The sequence below is a fragment of the Venturia canescens genome, chromosome 8, assembly GCF_019457755.1.
Source record: "Venturia canescens isolate UGA chromosome 8, ASM1945775v1, whole genome shotgun sequence".
Lineage (NCBI taxonomy): Eukaryota > Metazoa > Arthropoda > Insecta > Hymenoptera > Ichneumonidae > Venturia > Venturia canescens.
The window spans coordinates 12,185,773-12,209,076 of NC_057428.1; the positions used below are offsets into that span (position 1 = coordinate 12,185,773).

The following is a 23,304-nucleotide window of genomic DNA, read 5'->3' on the forward strand; positions in this document are numbered from 1 at the left end:
TTCATACACCCACATCGATGCCGAGAACTTTCACCATATGAACGAGTGCAGAAAAAAAAAATACATTGCTTTATTATGTTATATCTCCGCAATTTTTCAATAATTCTTTCTTTTACATGTACTTGATCCATAGACAGCACACTGATGCTAATTTGCACCTACGAAAATTTCAAGTGTCCAGAACTTCAAAATTCCTTTCTTCAATTTGCCCATTTTTCAATAGTAAAACTTGATTTTTCCATTTTAATAATGATCGTAATCGATTACTAAGCAATTGTTACCCCTAAAAAATCTCGTAACATTAATTCCATACACTCATGGATAAAATGAAAAGTTTTGATAAGTCCAAGTGCAAATTTGCACCAGTGTGGTGAGCGTGTGACTTTAAAGGGAGCGCGGTCTCTATGGGTTAACCACGTACATAAATGATTAAAAAAAACGTTATTAATGTAGGCGTCATTTGTTTTAACCGCGTTTAGAAAAGAACTTTCTAAAATGGGGGAAATCGCGTTTTAAGGTCTTTAGATAACACGACGCGGAAGAGTTCATGGCAGGTCGCAAATTTCACTATTTCCAAATAAATGTGGCGAGCCCAGATTGACCGCCGTGGCAAGACACACTTCATTTTTTAAGATCACTATGCGGACTGTTGCTTCAAGAGAAGCTTCCGTTTATGACGCTCAATGAAGACTAACTGTCTCAGCACCTTGACTCGATGAGCTCGTGATCGTCGAGCAAAGAGCAGGGATGAATTAAGCTTGTTCAGTATTTTTGGACTCACCGGGAAAATTTAGTAAAGCATGTTCTCACGTTTGCTCAGCAATTCCACGCGTGAGATTGAGAACATGAAATAAAAAGATGCCGATGCTTAACTTTGTGCCCGAGTCTTCGGTCTTGATCGATCGCATGAAATGCGACGACAGCACAGCGATCTGACTGACTACAACTGCGTGAGAAATTTTAAAAAATATATTCAAATTACATTTATTTGTAGAAATTTATGAAAGAGGGATCCTCATAAAGCGCAATCGGCACAAATCATTTGAGAAAGCCACTGATGAGAAACACGGAACGTGGCACGAATAAGCTCAAAAAGACTTGGAGTATTTTTCTCCGGAACGACAATAAAGATCTCAATTTTTTCGACTTTTATCAAATTTTGTAAGAACGAAATTTAATATTCTACAAAGGCGTTTGCATAATTTAGGATTCTTCATAAACTTTTCGAGTTTCAAGAAAAATTGACAGTGACATCATTTCACCAAATTCTAAAATATCGACTTTTCGTATTCCAAGGGCATGTGGGCTCGAAATTTGCTGAGTTTTTCACATCCGGTCGCAGCAATGAATTTTCTGGCTGAGTCAAAACGAGCTTATCTGTAACAGTTCGTGTTATCGATCGATGAACGACGTTTATAGAAAAGCAGTAATACCGAGCAACGGTATGATACGAAAGATCAAAAAATATATTAGCACTCGATTGGATCGACGCTCTAGAAAGAAAATATTTTTCATTTAACTCGACTCCACGTTTATGAAAGTAAATCTTTTTTTTCGTCAAGAAAAATTACCGTAATAGTGGTTCTGAAATCACGCTATCTTTTCAACTATCGTTTACAGAAACTTATGAGCGTTGAAACGTCACGTGCGATGGTGGTGTAATGGTCAGCATAGTTGCCTTCCAAGCAGTTGATCCGGGTTCGATTCCCGGCCATCGCACATTAATTTTTATTTCTTGTCCTTCGAAAATTTTTTTTCTGTATAGAAAAAAAACAAATACTGTCATCAGATAATTTAAAACTGTGGAAAGTTCAGTGTACTCACGGGAAAGGAATACTCCGAAAAATTGCAAAAACAAATTTCCGATACCGGGAATCGAACCCGAGCCTCCTGGGTGAGAGCCAGGTATCCTAGCCACTAGACCATATCGGATTAGTGTCAGTAAATTGATAGAGCTATAATTTGTAATTCTTAAAACACATATAAATTGACTATATAAATTGTGAGAAACGTGCTTTCTGAAATCATAATCTCTGTAATCAAAATTCAAAAAAATACATTATGAGAAATCTTGTTATTTGGGATCACGAATGATGTTTTCAAACAAGAGCTAAATAATAATGGAAAAAGTTTTCTTGTATACTCGTTAAGACTATGTCTATGGCAGTTATCGTTAAAATAACAATGATACAGATTAATTAAATACTAGTAAATATATGGTGTGAACTATTCGAATTACTCAAACATTAATTTTCAGCATTGGATTCTTGTTGTTGGGCTGTCTCACTGTTCATTATTAAAAATGAGCTGAATTGCCTTTTTTTGTTTCGACCGTTTTATTAGCAGTATAAAAAATACATTTGCTTAACTGGTCAAAAATTTAGAAGAGCTGTAGTTATTTTGGAGTCCGTTCGAGGTCGTTACAGGACGGCCGCGCGAAAATGTCCATGAAAATCTGGCAACGTTGCTTCCGAACGCGGGAACGATGCCCCTGCTGTCTGTATGCGAGTGCGTTCGTGCTACCGTGCTGGACGACTCAGGCAGGAGCTCCGCTCCAAGATCAGTTTTCAGTTTAGTTCCTCGGTAGTGACGTGTGTAGTCAGATGCTATTCCCGCAGCGTTGACGGATCTGTTTTTTCTTCTTTTTGTTAGCAAAATATATCATACTCATAACAAAGACTGTGACAATTGTAGGCTCGCGTCGTAGTTCATGATGTGAATTGACAATAAAAGTATCATCGTGCTGTGAACGTACAGAAAAACGCAGGGAAAAAACACTGTTCCAGGACGACAGGAACGATTTAAAGCAGTCTGCGAGAGATAAAGAGTCTGCTAAAGAACTGCGAGAGAGGGATAGGAGCAGCCAAACGTCATTTTTCTCGCTTATACAAAACATCCTCGGAATTTTGTGTGTTGAAAAAATGTTATTTTTGAATATATAGCATCGAGAAATGCAACAATTTTTGGAAACTCACACCATTTTATTGTTTTGCGCAACTTCTTTATCGTCGCCTTTCATTTTTTTCAATTAAAATAAATTTTCAACAGACAACTAAAAAATCGACAATGGAAAAATCACATCGTGATATTCTTCGAGCTTTGCGAAGTAAAATAATCGAGGACTTGGACGTACACAATGCCATTCTGTCGACTCTCAGTGACGAATATGTGCTACAATCTGAGGACATCAAAAAAATTGAATCAGGAGTCACTCCACAGCAGAGAGCACAGATTTTACTCGATATATTGCCAAGGTACACATGGTAGATTCGTAACACTATGCAGATTTTTAACATAATAATGCTATTTTTTGGCAACACTTTTTTTTACATTTCTGTTTATAGGCTTTCCATAAAAATGTCTTTAAAAATTGAGGAAAAGTCTTTAGACTTTTCATTATCTTTCCTTTCAAGAAAAAAAAAGTTGTCATGATTCTGTCACTAACATAATTGAAAATTTCTCATTCCTCTTAGATTTTTGAAGTACAAATATTAGAAATAATTCATGGTTTCTCTTTTGCTCTTCTATATTGTTACTAAGACCATAAGTTCCCCTGATGAATTCTTAAAGATCAAGGCTTTTAATAAAAATACTCTTTTGACAGGTTTAACATAAACAAAAATAAGAATTTTGTATTAGTTGACATTATTCATGGTTCATTGATCAGCATATAGTATGCTGGTCAAAGGCCTAGAATGCCCTTTGAATTTTAGAATATTTCCCTTTGCTCAATTTTTGTACGTATTTATATTGTTTCCAGTTGTGGCCCTCATGCTTTTGATATATTTCACGAAGCCCTGAATCATCATTATTGGTGGCTGTACAAAGATATAAACAAAATGTTGGGCCCCAAAAATGGAGAAACAATGGAAATTATTCGTACACCCAGTCCCGGATCACCGAATTTACCACCTCAGCCTTCGACGAACATCCCTAGAGAAGCAAAGGTATGATTGTTTGGATAGTATTGCATGAAAAAAGTTATGTGTGCCTCCCTATGGTTGTGAATAGGAGAGTTTTATCCGTCAACCACTTGAAAAAAATGATTCATCTTTTCACATAGCTTTTGTCACACCTCTGATGCTATCTCTTGATAAGATAACTTCTATTAAATAAAAAACTCAATAAATTCATGTTTGGATCACGGCAAACCTGAGCAATCTGGTCATTTTTTTGACAATTTGATATTGTTTAATTGATTATTCATTCGCCATGCCTTCATTCAGGACTCTTATACCGTAAGTTAAGAAAAAAAAAAATACAACTCCAGTTATTCCCAATGATAACACACAAAATTCAAACAACCTTGACTTTGGACGTTTCGGACTTTATTATCGTGCACTCACACTCCCAATTTTAACAAAAATGAGAAAACTCCAAACCCATAATGATTCATCAACATAGAACCAGGATTTTATGGTTCTGTGACTTTATTTTTCTCCTTCTATCGAGGCAGTGGGAAATCAATAATGAAAAATTTCAAATTCTCCCTTCGGCATTTCAACCTGAGGAAAAATATTATGTTTTCAGACGGCACAATTGAAACGTGCGCTTCAGAAGATCGAACCAGGAGGTTATTTAGTCTTACATGGTATGAAAGGATTTGGTAAATCATGTTTAACTGCAAATACCCTGAAGGACACAACATTAGTAAAAACCCTATTCACCGTACGTAACCCACTGTAGCACATTATCCTTTCGTGTGTTTCTAACTCTCATATATGTGTGAAAATAAAAACTATCATGGAAATTTTTTCTATTAACACATTAATTTTAATGTCTAATCATTATTTCTTTTTATTCCATAGAACAAAGTTTATTGGATAAAATTCGGTTACGAGAGATTGATCGATGACGAAATTTTGATTCAGCTAAATTTTCTTTACCATCAAGTGAGAAATACTGATCCTCTGAGCACGAACGTGCACTCGGAACCTCTCAAAGAACAGCTCATTCACTCGCTCAAAAATCATTTTGGCAAACCCGAAAATTGCAACTCTTTGCTCATTCTCGATGACGTTGTGAGCAAAAAAATCATAGATGTCTTCGACTTCCATTGTAAAACTTTAGTTATTACGACTGACAGTGATTTGTTAGAGGGGAAAAAACGCGAAATCATAGAGGTACTTGTTTTTTTTCCAATTGATCAATACATTCTTAAATTCTAATTCAACTCATTACAATGATTATAAATTTGTGCAAAACAGACTCATTTCGATATAAAATTGTTTCCAATCTGCATAAATGATAAAATGACGAAGACATAAATGCCAAATCGATTCAAAAAGATTACTTTTATCTACTAAAACAAATAATCGGTCATTTTCACTGCCTGGCATAATCCATGATAAAAAAAAGAAAGTAATGATAATACTAAAAGCAGCTGAAGCAAATCTGATCTTGATCTTACCGATTCAGTCATAATACAGATATGTGACTTACATAAAAGAACAAAATTACGTGTAGCTCAAAAAAATTTCAAATATTATATTAACAGAGATAAGATTTTTTCGGTCTACACAATCCTTCGTCTGCGGTTTCAATTTTGTAGATAAAATATGTAAACAATAGTGTGGAAGGTTATCAACTTTTTGAGGCGTATGTGGAGTTTGTTGGCAGCTCTACAGTGATTCCGTTCAATTCGTGACACTGAGTTTTTGCCAAAATTTCTTCCCCTATGTTTTTTATAATAATCGATATAATTTCACAATTTCAAGATGAAAGATGGCTTTACCGAAGAGGAAAGTGTCAAACTTTTTGCAAAAGTGTTACAAGTCGATGTACGGGAATTGCCGCCAGAGGCAAAAAAAATTCACAAGGAATGCAACGGAATGCCAATTTTGATAGCAATGTTTGCCGCTAGCTTTGAAGATTTTCAACACGATATGCAGGTGAATTCTGAAAGGTGGCGTTATTACTTAGATGCACTGCGTAAAAAAGATCCGTCAAACAGGTATGATGATATAAGAAACCATTGTGATGATTGCGATAAAAAAAATACGCAGAAATGATTCTAAAAATGCCCATTTTTTTAAGGGTAATGGAACAATTCTTGGCGAAGCAAGAAGTCATTTTCGAAATATGCATCAACCAACTGAAAAATGATGTTAAAAATAAGTATGAAGCATTGGCCATTTTCAGTGAAGGTGTTAACATAATGCCTGAGGTATGCGAGTACCATGGATTTACATTTTCTCGAAAAATTTTATTATAATTACTAATTTTCGTATTGACGGTCATTCGATAGATTCATTTTAACCTTTTCTCAGCTAAATTCTGTCGCTATACGAAAAATCTGCCAAACTAAATGCCAAAGCCGAAGAAAAATTCTATAAAATAGTGGCACAAATTTTCAGATTTTTTGAAGAAAATTTTTTCTTATAATTCTGGAAACAGAGTTCACATATGAAAACGGCACTGACCACTTGTCGTATAACAGAATTGACAATCAACGGAAAGAAGTAGTAAAAAAGCACGTGCACAAATCACTTGACATTTATCTGTTATCATACTAGTCCTCAAGTATAGAGGAATTACTATTCAAGAAGATTTCTGCCATTCACGTACTTGCATTAGAATTTTTTCAATTGATCAAAATACAGAATCATGGCCTAGAAGACGTTAATATCTCAATTTTTTTCTGGTAGATAAACTACTGCTGCTTTCATTTCTATAAAATTAAAAAATTAAACATTAGGATTTGATTTTTCATGATATAATTTTGCAAATATTTTAATCATTCTGATTCTAATCGAACAAATGTTGGCGCACGTGTCAACGATCTTCAATGAAAATTTATGAATTTCTTTTCATCAGACCCTCTCAATTCTGTGGGGCGGCGAAAGATTCGCGGTGGAAGAGCAAATGGTGAATTTGTGTCACAAGTCGCTCGCCGCAAAGCACTGGAACGCAGATCTTAAGAGCTACGTGTACGGAGTACATGATTTGTTGCTGTGTTATTTGCGAAAAAAGCTCGGTCCGGAGAATTTGCGTAATTTGCATCGATCCTTCGTTGAAAAATATCGAGCATATTGCAAAAACGATTTTTCCAAATTGCCAAACGATAACTACAGTTACTCGTACATTGGACATCACATGGAGCAAGCGGGATTGCACATTGAATTTCCCCGATTGTATCTCGACTTGAATTTCATTAGAGAGAAGATCTCCAATACTGGATTGAGCGACTTGTTGATAGATTTGAGGAAATATAGAAAATTGATAATCAATGACGATCCTAAGATCGAGGAAAAAGTGGTGGACTTGGAAAACTTTTTGGAAAGTCGAGCCGGCCCGATCGCCGAACAGAGACAACGCAAGTGCCTCGATTTGATACAAATCGGCATGAATTATACAACGAAAAAATACATTTATGAAAAGACTCGTGAATTAGCTAATTTGGATAGTACGAAATTGTTCGTAACGCACGACGGTCCTGTTTTCACGTTGTCTTCGTGCGACGAGATTCGTCCGGGAGCTCAATCCGCTTTTTTCACTGACAATCCTCACAAAATTCTTATTGGAAATTGTTGTGGTCAGGTAATTTTGTGGGATTGCGATTCTCGCCTGCACAACGCTTTCAGTGGTCACACCGAAAATTCGCCGATCATTAAAATCATCGTTTCCTGTAACAATGATTACTTTCTCACGCTCTCTCAACACGGACATATCCAACATTTCGATCTCAACGAAGACGACAGTGACCGGGAGGTTCAAAGTCCTCGGGAAAAACAACAGCATTGGAAAAGCATGTTCGGCGACAAGGCACCCAGAGTTCAGGGACTATTTTCTATTGATAAGGAAACCATTACCGACATGGCACTCTCCCAAAAAGATGGGCGATTAGATCGTATTGGCGTTTGCACCGATAAAGGAACTATCAGGGTACGAAAATTTTCATTACTTATCGTTTTTTTAACGATCGTGCAAACATTATTTTCGAAAATGTCACCAGAAATTATGACGAAGTTCTAAAATATGATAAGATGAGAATATAAAGAAAACTATTTCAACTCCTCCAAATACTTTGATAATAGATTATCCTAGCAATTGACCATTTTGTTGTTTACTCTTCATATTCATTCTTCATTCATTCATATTATGTAATTTATCATTTTGTTGTAAAAGTGTTCTCAATTTTTTTCAGGTATGGTCGATCGATGGAGTAATTATTTATACCAACAAAGAAGAAAAGTGAGTGCGATTTGATGGGCAACTACGTTACTTTTTCCATGTTGATACGTTTCTCTCAGTTTTTTGCCGAATCTCGAGTCTTCCAGAAAAACCGTTCCTAATTTTATCTTGGGAATGGAAAAGATGACATGGAATCGAAATAAGGAACGAATCATTTTTTTGCAGACACTCTTTCGTGCAAATCGCGTTCACGAGGAACGGTGCAATGCTCCATTTGATGGACAAAGAGGGTTTACTGATGATTTACGTCCAGGAGATCGACAGTAAAATAACATCTTATTCTTACGTTTCGATGTGGAATGCAAAGATTAAAAGGGAGAGCGAAGTAGTGTTCTTAGGACCTGTTCCTCGGACCGAGAGAGCGATGATAGTGGTTACTGATTCAACAGCCGTATGGATCAAATGGGAAGAATCATATGCCGGAAATTATGCGAATTCGGTCATCCAAGTTCACAGCTTCATGAAACGCGCTATAGCCGACGTTGACCCTCGCGAAACCCGTTTTACATCCGCAACACTCACTTACGACGGAAAATATTTAATTACCGCTGATTCCAAAGGCTCTGTTAACGTTTGGAACGTCAAGGGTGGTTGGGAACCTCTCGCCACTTTTAATGGTCACGTAACCTCGTTGGATACTTATTGTCAAGGGGAAGACAATCACTTGGTTAGCCTTTATCGTCAAATTGACCTGCAATTAATATTTCATTGAATTCACTACTTTCGAAATATCGATTTTTTAAATCAAATAATTATTTGTAAGTTCAATTATTTCACTGGACATTTAGTCAAGTACTTTCCTTCTGCTGGGTATCGATTACAGATTTACTTTGAGTAATTCGTAGTAATAAAAATAATTATTTTCTCATTACAGATTTGCGGTTGCGGAAAAAACGTAATTTACAGATGGGAGTTGGCTTTGGAAGAGCTGCGAAAATCCGTGCGGTATGAATGCATTAATTAAAATTCAGGAATCGAAAGTATTTGAGGAAATCAATGAAAAATAAGATTTTCATGTTGATTATTATTATTATAGAAAACCACTTTTTGACGCTGTCATGAATACCGTGGAACAAGAAAATATTATTGCAAAGGAAGTTCATACGAGCCGAGAGTCGCAGCCGCCCACAAACGAAGTAACCGTAAACCTTTATCACGGTGATTCGTTAATCGCAAAAACCAAACCCGTCCAAGGAAGCATCATCCGACTCAACCTCAATTCTACCGGTGATAAAATTCTCTACGTCACCGACAAGAGGTTGGTGATGCTTTTCGATGTTGAAACAAAAACGACGACGAACCTCTTGGAATTGGAATCAACGCCGGGGATTGTTACCTTTGTCACCACTGCTGGTTCAACTATTGTAGTGTGCGGCGAAAATAACGATTTGAAGGTACAACATAAAGAAATCTTCGATTGTCAAGTACAACCATTATTTTTCATTTTGCTGACAATTTTTTTCAAACGGTTGACGAATTAAGTGGTTTTATTAACTCTAAGAACGACCGTCACTCATTCTTCAGTGTTCAATTCCACTTTTGATATTTTTTCATAGATAATATTTGGCAAAGTTGAAGCCCTTGTAGAAGATACGGGACACGTAACATCGATTTCCACGATTGACAACGATTACGTAGTGACGATAGCGCGAAATGGGATGATCAAATTCTGGTGTGTCCACGAGACGAATTGGACCCTCTTGAGTTTCTCGCAGCTCTGTACTGAGAGCGAGAGTGTCTGCTATAGCAGTTTTAACGTGAAGAAGAATTTGCTCGGTTTGTTGAAAGGAAACGATCAAATGCTCATTTACGAGGTTACCAGAGACGATACGACCAACCCTCCAATCTTCAAGACTGAAGAATACGTCAGGTTTTCGTACAATCAGAAATTGACTTGCTGCGAATTTTCCAAGGATGACTGTTACTTGGCGACTGGTCTAGAAAACGGCGATATATCGGTAAGAATTATGACGCTGAAGTTTGCAACGTTGGAGTCCAACGAAATGATATTAAAAACTCGCCAATAGTTCCAGTAATTTTCCAATTCTGTTACCTGCCGAATTCGCAATTCGTCGATTTTCAGTCTACACCGATGATTCGTGAAATGAAAAATTGGTGCATTACAAATGTTATTTTCGCTAATTTCGTTGGACTCCAACGTTGCGTCGTTAAGAATTTCGCTTTACTTATCACCAATTGAGTCATAAATTATCATTTTCTCTGGCTTGTTTATTTTATTAGGATTAAAATTATTCGCATCACACTGATAGTTGAAAAAAATGTTTCATCAGCGATACCAACGTAATGTCAATTTTTCAATTCAATATACAAAACTTATATATCTTCCATATGATTTTTCGGAACACACCAGTATCGAGAAACGTATCATTGATGTATTTTTGTTTAAGGGGCCAAAAATGTTTGTGTCATCAAGCGAGTGGAACTAATAGTAATTGGTTAATGAGCTAGAAAATCCCTCAGCGTCCATTTCTTTGTGCAATTTTCACGAAATTTTTCCCAACAAATTTTTTTGATATACGCAAACTAGAAAAAAAAACCATTGTGAGGGAAAAAGAGTTGAAAAAACGTGTTGATTCGAGAGATCGAAAAATATCTAATATTTAAAAACGATTAATCAAAACAGATCTTCGACGTGAACCAACGCTGCGAATTAACTCGCCTGGTGCTTCACGGCAACGGAGTGCGGGAGCTCCATTGGGCGCCGATAAGTCACGGAGCACCCATATTGTTGTCAGTGAATTGTGACGAGTTGGCGTGGTGGAACGTGGCGTTAGTGAACGAGGAGAAAAAGGAGAATCGTCTTGGCCGCATGGGAATGTCGCGAAGTACGTCAAGTCTTGGTATTAGTCCGAGGTCAAGTATGAAACTAAGTAAATCAATGGGCGCTGAGGTTTCCAATGGAATTGCCTCTTTGTCAAAAAACCCGGCGAACAGTGTCGTGTCGAGCCTGGGAAAAAGGGAAAACGGCCACCGAAACGGTAATATTGATCCAAAAACTTTTTGGAAAAACAAAGTCGCCAAATATCCGAACAAAACGGCCCTTTTGTCACTGGTCCCTTTGCCACCGAGCTGCAACTCCAAGATTTGCGTATCGGATGATTTCTGCCAATTTTTGTCCATTGATATTCATGGTGTTGTGAGAAACTTCAAGTTTTACAATTACGACGCTTAATACGTATGAAATGCGTATTTTTCAATATTCTATACACTTCGTTATGTTGCACGTAGAAAAACGTTGTGGATGACAGAGATAAAACGAAAATTACAAGTCTTTTCTGAAGGCTCGAGAATTTGAGTTTCGACAATCTTAGAATAAACGTTTCGTGGCATTTTCCTTTCTGTGCGTTAAATAATCGAGGGTGATTCGGACTTACTTAATTTAACTTTGATTATTTGCTCAATATCAATGATACCGTAAGAACAATCACGTAAAAATTTAATTTCGAACAATCAAATATGCCTTGCTAACTTAAAAATATCATTGGAATTTGGAGACTGAGGTATTTCATATGAGCACAAAAAACTTCAAGTTTTAAAAAATTCAATAACAACAAATACGAGAAAACAAAACATGGAAATGTACTTTTTTAAATCATAAGTGCCTCTCTCTAATAAAAAGTATTAATAGTCAGTCATTCGGATAAGAATTTTTATTGCTAATTAGCAATAATAGTGAGAAAACACAAAAGACGGAGGAAAAAGAAAGGATTAGTGTAAATGCCACGAAAACGTGTGATAAAGTTGTATTTAAATAACGCGCTGTGACCGAGTCGAAACGGGGAAAATGATGGAAAGTTTATATAAAAAATTGTTACCAGTCATGCTCGAGTGATTTTCGTTTTAAATCAATTGCGAAGCTCAGTGATAGAGAATAATTGATCGTGCATTAAAATAATCATATGGAAATGAAAGATAAAAAGGCAATTAAAATCACAGCAATACGAATGAGACTCGTTGGCTTGACAAATAATCAACGATCTCAGTAAATCATGAAATCACTTGGATTCATTAAAAAAAAAAAAAAGAGCAGTCAAACAAAAATCAATCGAAAAAAGCAAAAGCATGTGTCACAAATAGATTTAATTTTTTTTTATAACGCAGAGTGAATCCGATGATCGATTAGCAACGTTTCCAGCATTTATTATTAACTCTAATCATTCAGACACGACATGACACGTAATCATGACATCAATAGATCTTTTTACCCGTTTTTTTAAGGTTTCGATATTCCATTACAGAAAAACAATACCAGCGTTATTAATTTCATTTAATCATCTTCAAATCGTTAAGTTTTTGGCATTCTTCTTGGTTACGCAAAGCTTAATACGCTTTTGGCTTTCAATGATATATTCAGAAAGTGAGAATTAAATTTTTCTATTATTTTATTTTACGATTGCGCGAGTTTATTTGAGGGTTACGACCAAAAATTCATTAAGTTCAAAAATGTGTGGCGGAAATAACAGGAGAACGATTGGACGATGATTGTTTGATTTAATAAAAATCACCATTTTAACGACGCTGAAGTTTGCAACGTTGGTGTCTAACGAAATTAACGAAAATAACATTTGTAATTCACCAAGTTGCAAACTTCAGCGTCATTCATTTTATGTAGAACAGTTGATATTTCAACAGTTACTTCATCGTAATGAGACTGACTCGTACGTACTTTCATGGTTGTATAAAAAAAGCAACAAGCAATTGCTCACTGTTTATTTTTAACGTAATCTACGTTGCTACTACGTATGCGATTCACTCTGCATATACGTGCCTTATCAATAAACATGTAAGTTTAGGGGAAAAAATGAGGTAGATTATTGAAAAGCAGAAATATTTCACGCTCTTAAAGGAGTTTAGGATAATTTCCTCGTTTCGTCAAGTCTGCTCAGCTGTTTTTCTTCCACTCTTAACGACGGGACCGAGCATACACTTTTTTTACGGTTTACGTACGCCAATTCATTGCCAACAATTAACTATTAAGCTCTACGAAATAGTTCACAAAGATTCAGAGTGTTCCAGAAAGTGTCTCGGATTCAGATTGGAGCTGAATAATAAATGGGATTTCCCAAAACATGCAATTTCTATTAAAAAATTTTAATTTTTATTCAATCACAGTTTATGCATTTAACTGGCTGTTCTATCAGAACAAAAAATACTTTAGAATTTGTGATTTTTTAAAATAATTTTCTATGAGTTCATGAGAAAATGTTCACTCTATTTGTTTTTAATAGAATTGTAATGTTTCTATTAGAGCGTCGATCCGAGCTGCTTTTTTCCTGGTCTTACGTTGAGCTTTTCGTCTGATACTTCCTGCAAATGCATTTAATAACTATCAACGATTCAGTCGTTGACATCTCTACGAGACAAACTCTCAATAGTGATTTGCTCACAGTTGCTCGGTTTTTATCGCTCGTTTTTATTTTATGAAGAAACTAAAGCTCAACAGGCATGACACGTTGCGATTACGCCAATTTTATTATGAGAATACACAGTCGTATAAATAAAATAAAACCCCGGATCTCATCTGCAAAAATCCATATCAGATCTGGCCAATTTTTTTTTCACAAAAACTTCACGGATTGTTTCCAACTCTCTCGGTACTGAATCATCTGCAATTTTTATCAGATTCCAGAAACTGGATAATCGCCATTTTTTTATACGATGCAGTATTTTTAAAATCAAAATCCGAATCATCCGAAAATTGAAACAAAACAACCGCAGTATTAGAACTGAATGGTAACACAGTGTAAACGAATGATTTTCTGTCAATTATACTACCAAATTGAGCTCTCGATTCTTTTTTAATGAATTTTCGTTCATACTCGCATAATTAAGCTGTAAGTTTTATCGATACCCCGCGAAGGAATAATGCAGGTTTTTAATTTTTTTTTCCTGGAGCAAAAGCGGTGAAAAATTCCAAGAATAATCAATTTGTGTAATATTCAAATATTAATTAGGCCGTCAGTGCATTATTTTTAGTCAATTTATATAGGAATAGGAAAAAACCGAAAAATACAGAGAAATATGATGTTGAGTGTTGCATCATTGGAACGCAACAACATTTTGACTTTTTTTTCAATAGGGCTCAGAATTCATTAACTAACCGTTAGGTTAGACTATTTTTCCCAAGAACCGAATTATTCAAAATTAAGAGAATTATCCTGCTATTCAGAAAAGTAACAAACCGAACATTCTTGCCTCCAATGATGCAATTATACCATGAAAAAGTAATCTTTACGAACACAAAATTGATGAGAAAGAAAGACAAAAAAATTCATAGAAATAAGCAGCAAATGCGATCCTGAAGTTTGCAACGTTAGAGTCCAACGAAATAATGTAAAAAAAGCCTCTAATAATTCCAGTACTTCTCCAGTTTCATTCCCTCCCAAATTTGAAATTCGTAGTTTTTCAACCTGCACCGATACTTCGTGAAATAAAAAATTGGTGAATCACAAATGTTTTTTTCCTTCAGTTCGTTCGACTCCAACGTTGCAAACTTCAGCGTCGTGCAGCAAATACATATAATGAATATTCTTCCATGTGATAGCGAAAAGTTTTTGTACATCGAAGGTGCAATTGATAGGAAAAGGAACAGGAAAATCATTCATGGAGTCTCGCATTGCCCAAATAGTCTATCGGGTTAGTGTAATAAAAAAAAAAAACTCTTTTCAACCCTTGAAGTATACGTATGAAGTCAAAATTAATAACAACTAAAAATTATATATCATTTTCTTTGAGGGTGGAACGTGAGTTGATAGAATACTAAGAAATATTGATCGTTGAAATTCTCCACCTTTTTTTCTGGACCAAAAAATCTTTTTTTTTTTGTTTTAAAACAAAAGTTTCAAAAACTTCACCAATAAGAAAAGTCTTCCAAGTCAATTATTCAGTGCAAAGAAACTTAACAAAGTACAAACCAAATTTTCTCGACAAATTATAGAATTTTGCATAAAAAGACATTCATAGGATCGTAATATGAAAATGCAGTCCACATAATCAAGACTCAGCAATATTTGACAAATGAAATTCTATTAGGCCACAAAAAAATGGAAAACTTTTACAGTTTTTGGTATTCCAACTCAAGTTTCCCCTCTTAACGAAACAAGACATTTCGACTATTAAAAAAAATATTTACAAATAGAAGCTGTAGTTTTCTGAAAAATCAAATATTCAATTTTGAACTCAAACTTGAGTTCGAATCCGGCAGTAAATTCTCCACGTGAATTGCGAATTTGCCTGTAAATCATCCAGACAAATTTGCAATGCACTTTAAGGGTTGTCTAAAAAAGTGATGAATTACAGAAGATGAAAAAAAAATCACTTGACGTCCACGTCGAGAGAAAAGGACGTGGGGCTCAATTTTTTTTCATTATTTTTAATATATAATACAATATATACGTATATTATATGAACACATATTTATCTTTAGATACCATTTTGTATTTAAATATTCGTTGAAAATATTTATATGTATATCTAATAAAGAAAAAACATTTTATACATAGTACAAAAAATGTCATCTTTTTCCAACGATTCGCTCAAAGAAATTAAGATTGTGAGATCACTTACTTTTTGTTTGTCCTGTAAATATACACGTGCCCGGCTCGTTCACGGAAATAGAATCGCGCTATATTTCGTAACGTTGAACTTGGCAGGAACTCAGCTCTCGAAATATTTGGTCTTGAACCCCGGGCCAATGTCGCTATGCAGTAAATTTTTAGACACTCCGCTGGCGGATATCCGCAATCTTTTCTTTGATTGTAAACAACACGACACTCATCGGAGACTCGGAATACCCGCCGCCATGTTGGCAGATCGACACGACAATGTACAGGGAAAAGACTTGTAACATTTCATTTTTTCCGTATATCTCGAAATTTTTCTCGAATGTCCCCTTCATTAGCGATTTGACTTTTTGAAACGAAAAGCAACACATTGAATGGTACCCGAACCAAATTCAAAGCCATTGAACTATAAACGACTTTAAAGCTTGAATCGGTTTCACCGTCTGTCCGCCACTTTGCACGGGGCATCCCCGTCCCCTTCTCTATTTTCGACGAAAAAAAAATTGATGAACGAGTTTCATTTTCTGTCCTTATACTTATTCGATATGTATTTGAAGTCCTACAATACGGATTGATTCGACTTCGATTTCTATTAAGAAAGTTTACTCAACACGACGATGGAAGCAGACGTTTAAATTGTATATCTTTTGTCTTTTGTCTCATCCGTTATCCTTCGAGGGCTCTACCGAGAAAAAAAGGAACTATAATAAGTTCGAAACCTCTTTGGACATTTTATACGGTAAAATATGACCGATTTTTATACATCGGTATTTTAAAATGATAACGATCAAAGTTGATTGCACAAAAAAAAATATCGTTAGACATGACGTGAATTTGAAGGGAATAGATTTAGAGAAAAATTTAGACTTAGATTTCGATCGCCACCGCAAATGTTTATCGACACCTCTAATAACCCTATAATGAAATTCATAACTCTCGTTTTGCTTCTGCGTGTTCGAAAACGATCATGTATGTCAACCTGTAGACTGAAACTCGCAATCGAAAGGAGAAATCGTTTTTTCAGAGAAATTTTTCCGTTTCGTTGCTTTAAAAATAAAGTCGACATGGTCCTTCGTAACCTTAACGCATGTGTCGCGCAACCCTCGCGACACTTATTTCCTCTTAACCTCGGGATCGTGGATGTGGCCTAGATAGTACATTTCGTCGGATGTTGCACCGTAGGCCGTAGGCCAGCTGATGGTATATGTATCGTCGTCGTGCAGTTACGAAGGAGAGGGAATACGTCGAAAAGGAGAAAAGAGGGGGAATTATTCCAGGGCAATGTGGTGTTGTGTACAAATCGGGTGCGCGGGGTAGAAAGAATCGGGAATGAGAGAGAGCGCATGATATACAAGTGGAAGGGAGAAGGGGAATTTGCTGCTCGCTGCTCATGCGTTGCCAGTGTCGCGCGGGACGTTGACGTGCCTCGTGTCCTCATTATTTTTTGTTTCGCCGTTCTGGACGTCTATATTTCCGTACTGTCAAGACTAAAAGTGAACCACGTGTTATTTTTTATTATAAAATAACTCAAAATAATTCATTCTTTTTCACGATCAAGCCGGAAGTTAACTGTGAAAAAGCATTATGTCGTTGGTGTACAGGAATTCGATGAAGGCCATTGGAAAGTTCGTGCCTCAAAAACTGCAGCCTCTGTGGAATCATCCAGCAGGTAAGATATAAAAGAAACATTCACACGTAGATAAACTTACATTCTCCCTATCCAAGTAGAAGCTATTCTCCTTTTTTTCTTGCCATCTACTTTGATATCATGATATCGGGCTGCTTTCTTCCTACGCTAGAGAAAAATTCTGAGTGACAATGACAACGTACCGAATGCAACAGAAATCGTTCACGTATTATTCGTAAATGGCAAAAAGATGGAATTTCGTAGTGGGAACTGTGGAACCACGGTTATCACGATCATTTAATTTTTGTAAAAAACACTTGAATTTGCATATATCTACTTCATAATAACAATCAATGTTTTGTCATTTTTCTATTTATCATTAATACTGCCTCCTTAATCGCTGTCATTGTTTCCATAATTACAAACAAGTTGGTTACGGAATTTGTATCATTGATCTTTCTGTTCGCTCCTAAGTTTTTTTATTCGTGCATAATAATTTCGCGAGCATGTTAGTAAAACTTGGCAAACGCATACGGGTCAGGGTCAAATAAAATCTGCGAAATACGATTTCTCAAGTGCGCACAAAACTCGGGGAATCAAATGTCAATTTTCAGTGGGTGAACATGCTCAAAAAAATCAATTCCAATGAAGAGAATCGAAAACGAAGTAATTTTCTTTCCTTTGTGTTTCGAAATCGTGGCTTTATCGATGTGAGGATTATTAGACATTGTTGTTTTTCAGGTCCGCAGACGATATTTTTCTGGGCACCTGCTTTCAAATGGGTAAGCACGCTATTGCACCCCCACGCTTTCTCTTCTTTCCACTCCCTCCCCCCCTCCCTCTCTTTTCCTCATGGTCTATATTTTATGCAAATATATCTTTCAACCATCAGTTACAATGTCCTCGCAATGATAGATAATAATTCAACGTCAAAGGCGATATAGAACTGTCAGTTATCTAATCGATTCGTAGTGAATCTGTGCAAAAAAAACTGTTTACTGCTCGCTGTTGAAACAGCGTGCAGTCAATCGGTATATTATCGCCTCTTCGTGTTGAAGCTTTGATTTGTCGTCGATGTGTTAAAACCTAACCATTGTTGCTTAATCACATACAATTTTTCTTCCATATTTATTCCATTATTTTTATCTCTAGGTTTCAACACGAATTCCTACAAATGCCCAGTTTTTACAAAATTTCTAACCATCTGTTTTAACAAAACGAAGCAAAAGCAATTATTTTCTCTTCACTTTTTGGCGATACATTTTTTCCTCAATTTCCTTCAGAAAAATATAATTAACACCGTTTTTTTCTCATCCTGTGGACTCTACGTTGCGACACGACGTTAACGCACGATACGAACGATAAACGCATACGTCGAATTCTCTTAATGACGCGAGTGACCTAGGAAAGCAATTGTTGAGTCATGCAGCACTCGAAACAGTTCAGAGTTTAATCAGAATTTTTGAAAAAACTCGAATTCGCAAGGCATTTTTATTCTTGATGTAAAATATGATAAATTATTATTCAAGTGAAAATTCTTATACGAATTTTTCATTACAACGAAGATTTTTCATTAATTGTTAAAATTTCAGAGAATATTCCTTTAAAAAAAAAATATTTTACATAATCAATGTTAAAAAAAGTTGACGTACTTCCTGCTTAGGGGCTAGTGATCGCTGGATTGGGCGATCTCCAGAGACCGGCTAGCAAAATATCCATCAGTCAATCAGGAGCTCTTGGATTAACAGGAGTTATTTGGACACGATACTCTCTAGCTATCACTCCCAAAAACTGGAGTCTTTTCAGCGTTAACCTATTCGTGGCATTCACGGCATTGTACCAAGTCGCCAGAGCTATCAAGTGAGTCCTTGAATCGCTGAATAATAGTTTGATAAAAGAATTTTAAATCAGATTATAACAACTGAAGACGAGTGAATTTTTTTCTTCATTTTTTTCTTGTTACCAGCAAAGTAATACGGATCAGTTGTAACAGATGATTGCATTTTCAATTTTTCTCAATTTAAGCAGAATTTTTTTTTTCATTTTCTCTTCTTGCTTGTTTTTTCCTTCTGAAAAACTACATTTTCCGGTAACGATTGACCTTAAAAAATGCCAAATTGTTTTTTATTTTACGATTTTTCGAGAAACGACTTAATGACATCATTTAATTTGGTATTTTGACTATTAAGCATTTGTGTATCTTCCTTTTACTTTTCAGATATCAAAGAGAAGTGCAAGCTCAAGAAGCCGCAGCTGGAACGACAACGTTGAAGGATCACTGACGACCGGACGACAGCTCAAACATTCCTAGATAGCTAATACCAATACGAGGAAAAATATTTATCTAAACGATAAAATGGAGGATATGAGAAACTACTCGATTCCTAATTTTAAACAAAAACGAATTGTTGAGAGATCATCTCCAATAACTCTGGATCACTGATCGCTGTTGAACTCTCTTGTGGAGACTTTTTTTCAAATCCGACAAAACAGTCCTATTCGCTGTTCATTTTCATACTTTTTCCAATTATGAAAATCGAGCATTTGATTGAAAATACAAAAGTTCCTTGGTAAAAGACTCCGCGAGCATGATTGACTCTCAAAGTACACGCAGGGTCGGGAATACCCGAGAAAAACTGAGCCAACAAATGAAAAATTGCGAAAATTTATTGTTTTTTTTTGGAACGTGTCGTAATTAACATTCTTCAATAAATTATTTGCGGGCTGAATGAACGCAAGAACAGAACTAATGAGAATGGTGCAGAATTTTTCTCAAGTTTCTGTATTCGTTTATGCTCCCATGGCTACCATTCAATATTCTGGGATATTTTCGTCCCAAGTTCAAGGGAAGTGTGTACTCTGAGAATATCGAAAATGAATAATTCTAATAAAATCGCAGATTGGTCTGTTTTTCGGATTTTCAAATGTCAAATATTTCATTAGATTTGAATGATAATATTTTTCATCCTATTGCAGTCGTCCACTAGGGAAAACGAAAGATAGCACAAAACAATGTTGTTAAATGATGTTCACGACGAGAGAGACGCTGGTTCGTTTCTCGAGTCACAATTTTTCTTGTCACGAATATCACGATCCAAGTTGAACAAACCTTTTGCCGGTCTTTCGGTTATTCTCAGGTTTGATGGGAGTTGCACATTGTACAATCAAATATTTTTGTAGTTTATTTCAAATTCGTGTATTCGATTATACGAGAACGGGTTTTAGGTTATTTATCAGTAACGATCTGATTAATTTATAATGAAGTAGCGCCATGGACGGCAAAAAGATTTTCAGTTCTAGTGGGGACTGAGAATCGACCCAAAAATCGAAAATCCAGTTCAGATAATCTCATTTTAAACGTTAATCAAGTATTTCTCAAATTCTTATTTTTAGTTGTCGATTTTTATTTCTTTAATGAAATTTGAGCTTCGACTGTTTCAAGATTTCCTCCGCAATCAAAGAATTTTGTGAAAAAAGACACCATTTTCTAATACAAAATTGATAATAGAAGCGGAAAGTCAAGCTCACACTAGTAATGAAAGATCGAAAGAAAAATTATTTTGGTATTCATTTTCCAACAATGTTCGAACTTGTAAAATCGGGATCGATCGTCAAATTTTTTTTTTCATTCTTTCGAATGAATTTTTCATTTCTCGTTGATGAGTTTACAGTCGTATCGATCAATAAACGACCTTTGGGTTCAAGCCGTTCGATGAGAGACGAGCGATCGCGATTTCATGTGCCAAACTGTGATACAGAGAGAAGCTAGTTTCATAAGGAGAAAAATCGTCACCGCGGTGCGCTCAAATAAGGGCCCATGAAAATATTTCAACTTTTCTTGTCATTTGGTCGAAAAATTTCACAAACGATACTTCTTCGTTGTAAAAATACGAAATTAGAAAATAGAGGAGCTCAAACAAAATGTATCATTAAGAGCGAACCAAATAATTGTATCTCCTGGTCCTCTGGACAGAAACTTCTACCTCTAAGCCAAAATGTTCAACAGACACACACACACACACAGGTTCAGCCCTGGACGCCGAACATGGGTCTCGACGTTTCCGTATCATCCCATTAAATTGAAAGTCCCGAAGAAATGTCATCCCGAAGTAAAAAATTCAAAAATGATTCTCGAATTTTTTCTCGCCAAGTGCAACGATCGGAACGGCTGATCCACGTTCGAGCTTCGACGGTTGATTCGTGTCACCAAAGTAGATTATATACACCGAAAAATAACTGAGTCATGCCTACAGTTAAGGTAGATCCTGAAATTACGACGAGAAAAGTCCTTAGCGATTTTTTTCTGTGATGCATTGTTCATGAGATAATTCAATAATTACGATGAATGGGTAGTGAAAAGAACTCGCAGAGGGATAACCACGCCTCTGGTCTGACTGCACGCATAGTAGGTCGAAAACGCTGTCGCGCTACGCTCGCCACGCCCCCTTTCCTCATCGTGACACCGCAAGTGGCTCACCGTGCACCCCAGGAAAAAATCGTCGAAAAACTTTTCTCTTGATAATTTCGTGATTTAACTGATTGCAGCGTGTGCACCACTTTCGAATCAACCTATTTTTATCGTTACACCGCGTGTACTTTGAAATTCTCGAAAACGAGAAAAGAGCTCAAAGCGTTGTTACCTTATATAATTATTGAAATTCTGTACTCAGTCGTACGTTGTAATCTTGTTGATGCGAAACAACGCGAAATAAAGGTGCGAACATTTTTCATTTATCGTGCTTCATGTATTTTCTTGCTTCTGTCTCCCGCTCGAGTGTTAAATACCAAAATAAATAACCGCGAAGAAGCTGCAAGGCTTGTCGCATTCTGACAATTATTTATGGAGTTTTCAATTTGGGACGAACGAAAATTTCCTTTATTTCTACGGTTTTTAATACTTCGTACTTTGAAACACTATTGCAGTAGGTTTTTCATCGTTCTTGAATTTTAACAACAACATCATAATTGTTACCATTTTTTCTCGAATTTGATGGAATTATTTTTTCTGGTTATTTTATTAGATATTTGGACGATACGAACAAATATTGCCTCTTTGAATGTATAAATGAACCCTTCATTAAGAGTATTTGAGAAAATTTGTCAACAAAATTGTTTAGAAAAATTCAATCGAGCTTATTATGCGACGGTGTGAATCTTTTCTCAAAGTTCCACAAAGAGTTTCGTGCATTACCGATAATTATGCGAGTATATAGCGAAGGAAAGAAAAACTCTGTACAGTGTAACATTTATCTAATTAAATAACAATTTTTGTTTAAAAATATCAATCAGATAGCCACGTTATGATCTTCGAAACAACGATGAACAAATTCAATCTTCAATGTCTCATAGAAATCTTGATAAAAATTTATCTGACAATAGAAAAATAGCATTCCAACAATTATGTGAATAAAGGTAACGTTGTAGGGCTTTCATTTTTTACTCCTTGATCATTTTTTGAAATTACATCGTTCTTCAAATCTTTTATAGTTCGAGTGGTTTTGAAAAAATAGTGATTTTACCAAAATAATTTCATTTTGTTACATCTACCTCAGTCAGTGCTATAACGAATATTTGACAAAATGGAAATATTCATTTGGATTAGTCTTCAAGTATTTTCTAAGACAGTGTCGAAGGGAGTGCGTTATAAAGACACTGAATTAATTGAAATTTTTAGTTGCTTTGTTTTTTATAAAATGAAGGGTTAGCTGGAACGTAGCAGGTCGATACTCTTCACTTATAAATTTTGTCTTCATAATATTTTAGAGATGCATTACCAGTGAAAATGCAAAAAGAAAAACTTTTAGGTTATCATTCAAATTTATTCATGAATAATCGAAGACGAATATACGTCTCGAGCATTCCTGAATCTATTTTTAGATCTCCCAATCAAATATGTCACTA

The 23,304-nt window shown here is 35.7% G+C and overlaps 2 protein-coding genes and 2 non-coding genes across 6 annotated transcripts; 3 read left to right on the forward strand and 1 right to left on the reverse strand.

Annotated features, from left to right (window-relative positions):
* Positions 1-1,647: 1,647 nt before the first annotated feature.
* Positions 1,648-1,719, forward strand: TRNAG-UCC (transfer RNA glycine (anticodon UCC)). The gene has a single exon. It is a non-coding gene; the product is annotated as a tRNA-Gly (tRNA).
* Positions 1,720-1,860: 141 nt separating this feature from the next.
* TRNAE-CUC (transfer RNA glutamic acid (anticodon CUC)) lies at positions 1,861-1,932 on the reverse strand. The gene has a single exon. It is a non-coding gene; the product is annotated as a tRNA-Glu (tRNA).
* A 667-nt stretch (positions 1,933-2,599) lies between these two features.
* On the forward strand, positions 2,600-15,056 carry Dark (Death-associated APAF1-related killer). Of its 3 annotated transcripts, XM_043426018.1 has the most exons (15): positions 2,600-2,908; positions 3,049-3,254; positions 3,761-3,947; positions 4,227-4,238; positions 4,531-4,668; positions 4,809-5,123; positions 5,718-5,953; positions 6,037-6,166; positions 6,817-7,884; positions 8,147-8,193; positions 8,359-8,860; positions 9,068-9,138; positions 9,230-9,587; positions 9,750-10,151; positions 10,838-15,056. In XM_043426018.1, exons 2-15 carry the CDS (start codon positions 3,067-3,069, stop codon positions 11,384-11,386), a joined length of 4,203 nt encoding a protein of 1,400 aa, XP_043281953.1. In that variant the 5' UTR covers positions 2,600-2,908; positions 3,049-3,066; the 3' UTR covers positions 11,387-15,056. The 3 variants fall into 3 exon arrangements, with proteins under 3 accessions (XP_043281953.1, XP_043281955.1, XP_043281956.1); XM_043426020.1 differs by lacking the exon at positions 4,227-4,238; XM_043426021.1 differs by lacking the exons at positions 2,600-2,908; positions 3,049-3,254; positions 3,761-3,947; positions 4,227-4,238 and having other exon boundaries at positions 4,531-4,591.
* Positions 15,057-17,147: 2,091 nt separating this feature from the next.
* Positions 17,148-22,137, forward strand: LOC122414716 (mitochondrial pyruvate carrier 4-like). Its single transcript, XM_043426266.1, has 4 exons — positions 17,148-17,445; positions 18,145-18,185; positions 19,067-19,263; positions 19,622-22,137. Exons 1-4 carry the CDS (start codon positions 17,361-17,363, stop codon positions 19,683-19,685), a joined length of 387 nt encoding a protein of 128 aa, XP_043282201.1. The 5' UTR covers positions 17,148-17,360; the 3' UTR covers positions 19,686-22,137.
* The last annotated feature ends 1,167 nt before the right edge of the window (positions 22,138-23,304 follow it).

What these genes read in the sequence shown, in the direction of transcription:
- Dark (XM_043426018.1), top strand. Translation starts at nt 3,067, where the DNA reads ATGGAAAAATCACATCGTGATATTCTTCGAGCTTTGCGAAGTAAAATA. An exon ending in TAGTAAAAACCCTATTCACC is followed by an intron (nt 4,669 to 4,808) that starts GTACGTAACCCA and finishes TTTATTCCATAG; the next exon opens with AACAAAGTTTATTGGATAAA. An exon ending in AAAAACGCGAAATCATAGAG is followed by an intron (nt 5,124 to 5,717) that starts GTACTTGTTTTT and finishes CACAATTTCAAG; the next exon opens with ATGAAAGATGGCTTTACCGA.
- LOC122414716 (XM_043426266.1), top strand. Translation starts at nt 17,361, where the DNA reads ATGTCGTTGGTGTACAGGAATTCGATGAAGGCCATTGGAAAGTTCGTG. An exon ending in TCTGTGGAATCATCCAGCAG is followed by an intron (nt 17,446 to 18,144) that starts GTAAGATATAAA and finishes GTTGTTTTTCAG; the next exon opens with GTCCGCAGACGATATTTTTC. An exon ending in GGGCACCTGCTTTCAAATGG is followed by an intron (nt 18,186 to 19,066) that starts GTAAGCACGCTA and finishes CTTCCTGCTTAG; the next exon opens with GGGCTAGTGATCGCTGGATT.